The sequence below is a fragment of the Panulirus ornatus genome, chromosome 25, assembly GCF_036320965.1.
Source record: "Panulirus ornatus isolate Po-2019 chromosome 25, ASM3632096v1, whole genome shotgun sequence".
Taxonomy (NCBI): Eukaryota; Metazoa; Arthropoda; class Malacostraca; order Decapoda; family Palinuridae; genus Panulirus; species Panulirus ornatus.
The window spans coordinates 21,587,919-21,599,934 of record NC_092248.1 but is presented as its reverse complement, the minus strand read 5'-3'; the positions used below and the strand labels follow the sequence as shown (position 1 = coordinate 21,599,934).

General features: G+C 46.2%; 1 protein-coding gene across 1 annotated transcript in view; it reads right to left on the bottom strand.

Annotated features, from left to right (window-relative positions):
• Positions 1-9,727, bottom strand: part of LOC139757313 (uncharacterized) — a 288,888-nt gene extending 279,161 nt beyond the window's left edge. The window contains exon 1 of the mRNA XM_071677712.1: positions 9,285-9,727. Coding sequence (XP_071533813.1) covers positions 9,285-9,294 — 10 coding nt within the window. The 5' untranslated portion in view covers positions 9,295-9,727. The remainder of the gene's footprint in view (positions 1-9,284) is intronic.
• Positions 9,728-12,016: the final 2,289 nt, after the last annotated feature.

The following is a 12,016-nucleotide window of genomic DNA, read 5'->3' as shown; positions in this document are numbered from 1 at the left end:
CCCCTCTCGGGGTTGGTCGATAAGATGGTTGCCTAGGTCAGTATAGGGTATAATAGTACATACATAGCGTGAATGAGATGGCCTTAATTAGACCTACAGCCGCCAGCGATGTCTCACATGACATAATGAACCAGATCAACACTACTGGGATACGCTCGTGAACAAGACGTGTTCACTTTGTGTAGCAGTCATCATCCTTGATGTTGTCATGCCTGATGGAGCTATGACGTTGGTCACACTGCTCTGGGACGTGTTGATGACCGACTTGCTACTTGCCGTCTGCCCAGGCTTGCTACGATCAAGATTATATAATTTGTTAAAACTGGATCTAATGTTACTTCAGTAATCATCCAAACCCCTTTTCTTGTTGTCCCTAAACTTTGTTGATACTGGCTCAACCCCAACTCTCAATTACCCTCTTTTTCCATCATTTACACATTCCACCTGGCCTCTTGCCGCTTTCTCTTGTACATATCCTAATCACACGCATTCATTCCCTGTAAGCAGTAGCCTCAGATCGAATCACAGCAAGTGTATTCTAGTGGTTTGTCCTTCAGTTTAAGTTGCTTCACAGTTTTATTGTTGGGAGTATAAGGTGAAGTTATAACTGTGAAGGACGTGGGGGTTTCCTTGTGGCTTTATGATCGTAGCCAGGACCATACATCACGGCTCTCGATAACCGTAATCTTTGTGAATTGTCTCTATGTAGTGGCCTGAACGGTGTTATAACCCCTCTATACGAGCAGTCTCTCTCTCTCTCTCTCTCTCTCTCTCTCTCTCTCTCTCTCTCTCTCTCTCTCTCTCTCTCTCTCTCTCTCTCTCTCTCTCTCTCTCTCTCTTTCTCGGTTAGTGACGCCTGCGCCGCGAACAAGCACTTCAGTGGCTGCCAAGTTTCATTCCCTTGGCTCAGGTTACTGTCTTTTCTTTCTTCCTCGCCCGCACGTGGGCAGCTGGTATTTGCTCCACTAACATACCATCTCTTCATCTCCGCACGAAATTCACACGAGTCGTCCTCCGTAAACTTTGATTTTCCTGCAATGAGCGCTACGTGCTAGCTAGCCCTGCCATTTGGCAAAATCTCATTGGTGCGTACTCGTAAGTAAGTAAGTAAGTAAGTAAGTAAGTAAGTAAGTAAGTACTCCTTCTGTATCACACAAGGCTTCCCGGAGGGTGTGAAAGTGTTGTAGACGAGTTGCTGATGTGATAATTGCCAGCTCACCAAATGACCTCATCCCATCTTAACGTTCTCTTCATCTCTCCTGTGGCAGTAGTCATTTTCTTGAGTGAATTACTTGCACCTATATATATATATATATATATATACATATTTTGCCTAAGCTAGTTGTAGTATATTTGTTGTTAATGCGTCCAGGACATAATTGGGTTAAGACGTTGGTAGTCCACCGTTGATAGCGTCCCGTGTGGCACTCATACATTGATCTGCTTGGTGGCGTGACAGCCTCACACCACTCAACCGTGTTGTTCAGCATTCATAAGTCTGTCGGCTTTTACGACTCTACGTCCGATGATTTATCATATCGCAAACGTCCTGAGCACGACGCGCGGTCGGTGCCACTCCAGTGCGACGGCGCGGCCCTCAAACTCGGAGGCACAACCCTTGTGTACGGCGGTGCGACCCTTGGGCACGATGGTATTAGCCCAGAGTACGGCGGTACAACCCTCTCGCTAGATGGCCGTCGTACCGTCGTGCTCAAGGGACGTATCGCCGTGCCCAAGGGTCGTACAGACGTGCTCTAGGGATTACACTGAGCAGGTAACTCTGAAATGAATGCCGTTTAGTAGCCATATGTGAACCCGCGCTGTTTGAAATGGATAAGTCTCATCATTTCCCTGACTGGACTGTCCTAGACAGGTGCATGGTACTAAGATCTTGGAAGCAGGTGGAAAGATGGACTGGTGTTGGTGATGGTGGTGGTGTTGGTGATGGTGGTGGTGTTGGTGATGGTGGTGGTGTTGGTGGTGGTGGTGGTGATGGTGGTGGCGATGGAGAGGAGTGGATGGTGTGGTAGTGAGGGAGAGTCTGGCGTGGTGATAGTGATAAGATAATGTAACGTGGCTACAGCACACACCTCTGGTGCCGGGAATTAGGGCCAGATGGGATGGAGTTTCTGGTGATTCGGTGGAGTCGAGTTGTGGGGGAGTTCAGGAGGAGTAGGGAGGGTTGCCTCCCACCAACACAGAAGCCAAGCATCCCGGGGTCTGGGCTGACCAGATGGCCTGCCCTACCCATCCCCCCCCCCTCCCGCCTCGCTGCTAATTTGAATTCGCAATTTCCGCCCTGACGACTGCCTCAGATGAGAACGGCGATATCTGAGACGACCCAGGTCCTCGTGAGGAGAGAGAGAGAGAGAGAGAGAGAGAGAGAGAGAGAGAGAGAGAGAGAGAGAGAGAGAGAGAGAGAGAGAGAGAGAGAGAGAGAGAGTATGAATGACACTCCAAGTGAACCCTCGATTAAAAGCGGTTGATTTGATTGGGGGCAGACATGAAGATACGTTTTGGCTCCACTCGATGATGCTTATAGACTAGAAGGGAACATGTTATTAATGAATGGAGAGGCAATAGACCTGTTGGAGTAGAATTTGTTCTGGTGAGATGCGTAAGTGGGTAGAGAAGGGGCTGTGCGCAGGCTGCTTAAATGGATAAACGGAGACGATAGATTCTGGCTGGATGTGTTCCGGTTAGGAGACCATATCTTTTTGTTAGGCTGTGGTGATGTGGGGGCTATGCTCTGGCTATGGGTGTTGTGTTTTAGCTTGGAGGTAATGTATGGGTCTGGGGTTTAATGTTGTGGCTAAGGGTGGGTGATCCATGGGTCTAGGGTGTTAAATGTAGCTGCTAGGTGCTACGTGGGCCAACAATGTTATGATTTCAATAAGGGTGATAACCTCTTGCTAAGGGCAGGGTTTGCACGGGATAGGTAAATCTGGATAGATATATCTAAGGGTTTGTCTGGCTAAGGGTAAGTCTGGCCAAGGGTAGTCGTAAGTTCTGGCGAGAGAGGAAAAGATGGGAAGAGTAGGCGGCGGCTGCACACGTTAAAAGTGCGCAGCAATATTCTCCTGGCTGGGAGGGAGAGGACAATATTTTCCTGGGTGAGAGGGCAGCTATATCCCCTCTCCTCCCAGAGCGAGGACGGTATCTACATATCAGGGGAAAGAGACCATATTTACGGACCAGGGGGAAAGAGAAGATACCTGCAGGCCAGGGAGAGCAGACACTTTATCTTGCGAACAGCTGTTCCATATCTGCAGGGGTCCTCGTTCACCTCAGTGTGGAGTGTTGCACACATGGCTGGGTGGCACATTCTCCACCTACCTCTTAGTCATAGTGGCATGAGATGCCATCCACCGTATCAGTCGTCGTCCACTATCACTTCTCTGTCACCATCCGTTTCCGTCTGTTGGGTTGTTGCTTCCCGCTCTTTGTTGTACAGGTATTGTATCGCCCACTGCAATTGTGAAGTGTAAGCTGGTGTCTCTAAGGCTTGAACCCTCGGCATGCGCGTAGTTGCTGCTTCCCATAGTTTCTGTGTGGAGACCAGCTACACCAGGATTGACTGGTGGTGTATCTCCCTCCTGTGGAATTCTTTCCCAACTTTCATCTTTCCCTTTTCTCATAACGTGTCCTCTTTGAGGAGCCAGGTGGACCCGAGGAGATCAAATCAACATCCTTTTTTTCCTTTTTCTTGTTCCCATAATCTTCATTTTCACTTTCAGCCGAGATGGCTATAACTGGGGCCTGTTTTTGCCGGCGCCATCTCGGTTGCTGTAGAACAGATAAAGTACAGGTCAGGGTAGAGATGCTATCTACAACCAGGAGGCGAGAGATGACGTCTACAGTGGCAAAATCAGGTTAAGGGACATCCACGAAGCCCTCAGAGCGAGCAAGTTACAAAACCCAAACAGTGAGAGAGAGAGGGAGAGAGAGGCTCGCCATTTTCCAGTAATATGCATCCAATCTTCGCTTAATGTCGTTGCTTCTGTGTTCCGCTGGTGGGAGCCGGATGTGCAATAACCTATACCAGATAAAATTCCTGTTCCGCTAGGGATATTGGGCCGCCCGACCCAGCCATCTCTCGTTTTCAACAACGCTATTTTTATACATGGTCGAGTTTTCATTCATTGCTAATATCCCTCTGAACTGACTCTGTCCCGTCCCAACTTAAACTGAAAATGCCAGAAACACGAAAATTTGTGTGCATTTTCAGGCCGAGTATTTCCAACCATTTATTTTAGAGGCGGTGGGTACCTGGTCCCACTGTAAATTCATGGCAAAATGGCATAAAGTTCTCAATTTCACGGGTGTCAGTCACGGCTGTTTTGTGATTAATGAGCACAAAAATACGATGCTCAGTAAAAAGCACATTAATCTCTGGCAGAATGAAAAAAAAAATGATAAAATTTGGGAGAGAGGTATTTTGAAAAGATATGTGTATGTATGGTCGTATTAGGCCACTCCCATGGTCGTATTAGGTCACTCCCATGGTCTATTAGGCCACTCCTATGGTCGTATGAAGCCACTCCCATGGTCGTATTAGGCCACTCCCATGGTCGTATTAGACCACTCCCATGGTCGTATTAGGCCACTCCCATGGTCGCATTAGGCCACTCCCATGGTCGTATTAGACCACTCCCATGGTCGTATTAGGCCACTCCCATGATCGTATTAGGCCACTCCCATGTTCGCATTAGGCCACTCCTATGATCGTATGAGGTCACTCCTATGGTCGTATTAGACCACTCCCATGGTCGTATTAGGCCACTCCCATGATCGTATTAGGCCACTCCCATGTTCGCATTAGGCCACTCCTATGATCGTATTAGGTCACTCCCATGGTCGTATTAGGCCACTCCCATGGTCGTATTAGGCCACTCCCATGGTCGTATTAGGCCACTCCTATGGTCGTATTAGGCCACTCCCATGGTCGTATTAGTCCCATGGTCGTATCAGGCCACTCCTATGGTCGTATGAGGCTACTCTCATGGTCGTATTAGGTCACTCCCATGGTCGTATTAGGCCACTCCTATGGTCGTATCAGGCCACTCCCATGGTCGTATTAGGCCACTCCTATGGTCGTATTAGGCCACTCCCATGGTCGTATTAGGCCACTCCCATGGTCGTATTAGGCCACTCCCATGGTCGTACTAGGCCACTCCTATGGTCTTTATAGGCCACTTTTATGGTCATAGCCATATTAGACCACTCCTATGGCCATGTTAGACCACTCCTATGGCCATTTTAGATCATTCCCATGTCCCTGATATGCCCCTCTGGTGGTCATTATAGGGCAATGGCCATTTTAGTCCACTCCTGTGGTCACATTAGTCCAATCCTATGGTCATATTAGATCACTCCTATGGACTTATCGGGTCACTCCTATGGTCGTATTACGCCACTACTTTGGTCATAGTAGGCCACTCTTATGACCATGTCAGGCCATCTATATGGCCATATAATATCACTACTATGGCCTTAATAGGCCACTCCTATGGCCATGTTAGGCCATTTCTATGGCCACAGCGGATTATTCCTATGATCATATTAGGCCACTTTTATGGCGTAAATAGGCCACTCCCATGGTCGTATTAGGTCACTCTCATGGTCGTATCAGGCCACTCCCATGGTCGTATTAGGCCACTCCCATGGTCGTATTAGGCCACTCCCATGGTCGTATTAGGCCACTCCCATGGTCGTATTAGGTCACTCCCATGGCCGTAACAGTTCCATGGTCGTATTAGGTCACTCTCATGGTCGTATTAGGCCACTCCCATGGTCGTATTAGGCCACTCCTATGGTCGTATTAGGCCACTCCCATGGTCGTATTAGGCCACTCCCATGGTCGTATTAGGTCACTCCCATAGTCGTATTAGGCCACTCCTATGGTCGTATTAGGCCACTCCCATGGTCGTATCAGGCCACTCCCATGGTCGTATCAGGCCACTCCCATGGTCGTATTAGGCCACTATTATGGCCGTGTAACGGCACTCGTATGGCGACATGAATGTACTCCTATGTCCATAACAGTCCATTCTTATGACCATGTAAAGTCTCTCCTGTGGCTATATTAGGACACGCCACTGGCACGCAACCAGAAGATACGGCGTTTGTACCTGAACGCAAGCAGTGGCCACTGATGTTGCTCTTGCAAGTAAACAATAGATACTGCTGTTGTGCCTGCGCGCAAGCAGAAAACTACTAGCACTGTACGTGCACGCAGACGGTAACTGCTGCCGTTGTGCTTTGCACGCATACAGAAGCTACTACCGTTGTACTTGCTCGCAAACAGTAACCGTTGCCGTTATGCTTGCACGTAAACAGTAACCACTGCCGTTGTGCTTGCACGTAAACAGTAACCTTTGCCGTTGGACACCGCACGCAGGCACAGTCTTGATGTTGTACCTGCACGCACAGGGTAAACAAGGTTTGCGTGGGTGCATGCAAACAGTAGCTGACTCCCTGCCCATCACAAGAGGCCGTCCCCGGTAGTGTACCCGCACGCAGGAAGGAGCGTCTTGCTGGTGGTGGCGGTGATGCCATATGATTACGAGCGCACTAAAAGATTTTTTTTTTCCGTCATCATACACTCGTGAGAGTCAAGTTGTTGCAGCCTGGACCTGTCCACGAATATATAGTGGCTGGTTTACTCTGGGGGCCCCAGCTAGCAGCTCCTCCTTCCTCACAGGCCCAGCTTACTTTTCCTGCTCTCTCTCTCTCTCTCTCTCTCTCTCTCTCTCTCTCTCTCTCTCTCTCTCTCTCTCTCTCTCTCTCTCTCTCTCTCTCTCTTCCTGCACTATAACCTTTTCCCTACCCAGGGAGGCAGCTGGAGGCCCTGGATAGCATTATGTGCCTTGCCTTTCCACCCCACCTCCCTATCCCCCTTACTGCTGTTGCTTGTCTCTGTGTGCGTTGGCAAATGAAGCCATTTAAAGCCGTAGCGCATATTCTTTATTGAAAATAGAGGGGATATACATATACATATACATACACACACACACACACACACATATATATATATATATATATATATATATATATATATATATATATATATATATATATATATATATATATATATATATATATATATATATATATATATATATATATATCGAAGAGACGAAGCTAGGACGCCATTTGGTAAACATGTCTGTTTATCAAATGGCGTCCTAGCTTCGTCTCTTCGATGTATATCAACTGATATATTTCTCTCTTGTGTCTCCCCTGATGATGTGATTATTACACGAAAGTGCACTTGGGGACTTATCGTGTTTCATTTTCCCCGTGGACTCATGGGAATATATATATATATATATATATATATATATATATATATATATATATATATATATATATATCATCCCTGGGGATAGGGGAGAAAGAATACTTCCCACGTATTCCCTGCGTGTCGTAGAAGGCGACTAAAAGGGGAGGGAGCGGGTGGCTGGAAATCCTCCCCTCTCGTTTTTTTCAATTTTCCAAAAGAAGGAACAGAGAAGGGGGCCAGGTGAAGATGTTCCCTCAAAGGCCCATTCCTCTGTTCTTAACGCTACCTCGCTGACGTGGGAAATGGCGAATAGTACGAAAGAAAAAAAAAGAATATATATATATATATATATATATATATATATATATATATATATATATATATATATATATATATATATATATATATATGACAGTACCGTCAGATTTTTGGGCTCCAGTTTCTGAAATCGTCTGGAGTCGTTAGGTTAGGTTCTGGTAGTGAGGATTTGGTGCACACGGCGTCGGTGGGTAAATGGTGTGTGGGCTATGCTAATTTGGTTCATCGAATTGGATTGCATTTACCGACGGTCGTTACTTTCACATGAGAGTCAGGCTGGGGGCTGGTGGCCCTGGGAGTTCCTTGATTACACGATGTATATATCTGACTAGAATGGCTCTCGCCTGCTACGTGATCCACAGCTCTCAATATACAAGCTAAACAATATATATATATATATATATATATATATATATATATATATATATATATATATATATATATATATATATATATATATATATATATATGACAGTTATGGAGTAGATTTGTGCAAATAAGACTGCTGTTCATATTTCCCCAGTGGTCTTGCGAAAGCGGGAAAAGTATTATATATACAACACAGGTACACATATCACATATGCACACGCACGCATATATATATATATATATATATATATATATATATATATATATATATATATATATATATATATATATATATATATATATATATATATATATATATATATATATGTGTGTGTGTGTGTGTGTGTGTGTGTGTGTAAGGGGAGACAGACTCTCATCATCAAGTCACAATGAGTTCTGTTGGTGAAAATGAAATGGTTTCTTTAATATACGATCATCAATGAAACTAATTAAGTAGATTAATGGCTTACAACAAAGAACACTACGGGCACATGATACAGAACACAGATGACAGGTGTAGGAGAAAAGAAAGCAGAATGAAAGGAAAGAAAAAAAGAGTATGCATACATTGACCATTATATGTCATAGGAAATCCCGAGTCCCGAGGTAATTTGATCTAAACCTGTCAGTAGCCTTGTACCTCACAATCACATCCAAGACTTAAAAAACTAACGAAAAAAAAATGAGAAAAACCAGTTTATAAAAGTGAAGACGCAGGAATGTTTAATCCAATCTATTGATGAGACTTGGCGGGGTTTCCAAGAAGATGTTCCTGGAATCAGTTCTCAGAACGAATCCTCACAGTAATCAGGGAATATCAACAGGCAGTTAAGTCGCATTCACAGGAGTGGGAGCCCTACACACACCAGCGTTAACACAAAGAAGAGCCTGAAATCCACAGTGATGTTCTATGGCGATTATCAACCCTTTTTGAGCGCACATCTAGTGACCTTCTGGTCGTCCCTCAAGCACGTTGTTACTACCTAGGGGGTATGACAGCTCGGCCCTTTGACCTGACCTTCAGGGGTCACGTCGGAGAGCGGGCCATCTCACCGAGAGGCTTGCAACCATCCTGCTTTGAAGGATTCGGGAAGGACATTGCTCCAAGGATGAATCATTCACAGGGGAAGAAGAGTTTGGCATTTCCGTTTCTGATAATTGTGTCAACGGCCAACGAAGACATAACAGTTGTGGCAAACAGACGGAAACAGAGTAAACAGAATGACTGGTTCTGCCAGACACACACTAGCTATGTTGTGTGCTCATGACAGAAGTTGTAATTCCTCGAACCTCAAGACTCAGTGGCTCTTACCTGTATGCATGGTTGTTGTAGTGTCAGTGGGCAGAGGAAGCCTCAGTGACGTCTCTTTCTTGTGCCGGGTTATGACAGCTGTCCACGTTGCGTGGGTTGGTTGGGGCAGGAGGAATGTTAGATCCTCTTCACGTTGTCAACAATGCTTGCACTAACCTCCTCGTGTGCTCACTTCTGTCATAGATCTGTAACACTGTACTATCTCAACACACGCGGAGGGATTGACCCATGGGTGTACTCTCAAGAGCGGATCGTCTCTAACCCAGATTCACAAGGTGGCTGTAAGAGAACCAGAATATTTCTGGGGAAGGGAGGGTTTAAATGCGACGCGCAGGAAATCCTGGAAAGCGAGAAGTAGGAGCAGCCCCTTCCCCACGTCTGAATTACTCGGCGGCGGGACTGGTACTGAGCTGGGCGGCCCACGGACGAGAAGGCGTGCGTCTGCCGTGAGGCAGCAGCCAGTCGGTCGGTCGCTACGAGACCGGCGCCGGACCGGGGGTCGGTGGGGGTGAGGACGCTGCTGCTGCTGCTGCTGCTGGACAGTGAGGAGAGTGAGCGGATGAGCGGGGTGGTGAGGCAAGGTGGGCTCTTGGTGTGGGTGGGGCGGATGTCTCTCTGTTCCAGTACCTGATCTTTAACTTCTCACACCCTCCTCCCTTCCGCCTCCAGGAACCTATTTGTTGACATTTTTCAAGAATTCTTCGCATCCTGTGGTCGTTTCTCTCTCTCTCTCTCTCTCTCTCTCTCTCTCTCTCTCTCTCTCTCTCTCTCTATATATATATATATATATATATATATATATATATATATATATATGTATATAAATGTTTAAAAAGTATATGATAAAACGAAAGTATATGGCGAGGTTATATGTTCATTAACAGCATGTTAATGAATATATATGACTAAGACATAATGGAATGACTGTGTTGACAATACGTTCATGTGCAGGTTACTTATTTCAGTGTTATGGAATCTGTTTACAACAAAGAGGTTGTTATCTGTCCTCGCAGGACTTTAATGCAAACAGTTCGTTTAATTTGATGCCACTGAATTATTTTTTATGTTTTTTGAGGCTTGTGTTGGATGACGGGGAAGCCATCGTTCTGTTGAGAAAGTGACATCAATTCCCAGAACCTTTCTTGGTAAGACTTATGTTGTTGCTTATTCTGTTTGTACGTATTCTCTACACTCTGCCTTCACCTCCCCTGTAGCCGCTGCTATGAAAGACTTCATCTGTGTGGCAAGGGAAAGAACGGGTCTCTGAATCATGTTTATACCGCAGAGTTGATATACTTAGTGGTAAGGGAAACTAGACGATGAAGTGTGGTTGGAGTGGAACCTCTGTGGTGAGATGGACTCGTAAGTGGTGCGCTCATATTAAGCAACTTCCCACCGCAAGGGCCTTAGTTAACAGTTGCTCTGGCTATGGGAGAGAAGATTGTAGTAATCCGGAAATGTGTGTGTGATGCGGTAAGCAAGACGAGGTAGTAATATGGAAGAGGAGGGCGTGGTAGTAGATCAGAGCTTGGGCTTGGTTCACCTCTTGTGAACGCACTGAACAGCCTTTGAGCACGACTGTCCAGCTCTTGAAGAGGACGGTAGTACAGTCCTTGAGCACAACGTTACAGCCCTAGAGTACGAAGGTACAGCCCTTAAACACGACGGTACAGTCCGTAATCACGACTTTACATTACTTGAGCATGGCAGCACAACCCTTGAGCACAACGGTACAGCCCTTAAGCACGACAGTACAGCTTTTAAGCACGACGGTACATCCCTAAATCACGACGGTGCAACCCTTGAGCACGACAACGCGACCCTTGAGCACGACAACGCGACCCTTGAGCACGACTACGCGACCCTTGAGCGCGACAATGCGACCCTTGAGCACAACTGTGTGACCCTCGAGGCCAGGCAGCATAACCGAGGACGGTACTGCCGTGCCCAGGGGTTGAGAGGTAACACGAGGGAACATTGGAGGTACGTTGGAGGAGAGGCCGACTTAGTGCCGCCAGGATCTGGCCTAGAGCAGCAGAGGCCTCTCTAGCGACGATGGTCTATCATTGCTCTTCTTTGCCTGTGTCAGGAGGGAGGGGTTATGAACAACTTGCTGGGTTAATATAGCAAAGAAGGGTAGTAGAGTTGTGGATGGCAGGGTGTTTGTTTTATTTCTTTCATTACCTTTATGTACACACATGGGGAGAGGACCTTCACATACAGTGGTGCCCACCTCTTATATTATGTTTCAATCATGTCGGAGTTTAAATTTGTGAACGGCACCCACGCGTGCTACTTGACTTAGTTGGTTCCACGAATCCACAAGTCTTGTGTAGAAGCAATGTTTCCTTCTCTTATACCTTTCTTTATTAAATGCCAGTCGTGTCCTCGTGTTCTGGTTGCTGTGCTGACTTTAAAGATTAACGTCGTTGTCACCACCTTCGAATCCATGTGTGACTATCACGTCTGCCCTTACCTTGCTGACGACCAGTGTGGGCAGATGGACGACTTCCTCCTCGTTACTCATTCCACTTCTCTCTTGCACCATTCAGTGGGTGCTCTTTGGACCCTCCCCAGCAGTGACTCCAGGTATGGAGTACAGATTGTTATGAATCATATTGGCTTTGGTAGAATATTCGTTAGCTTTCTAAAGATCATTGCGTTTTCTAAGGTTAAATTTCACTCGTCAATTATCTGAGTAGCGATGAATTTTGATTTAATCTGTTTAGAAA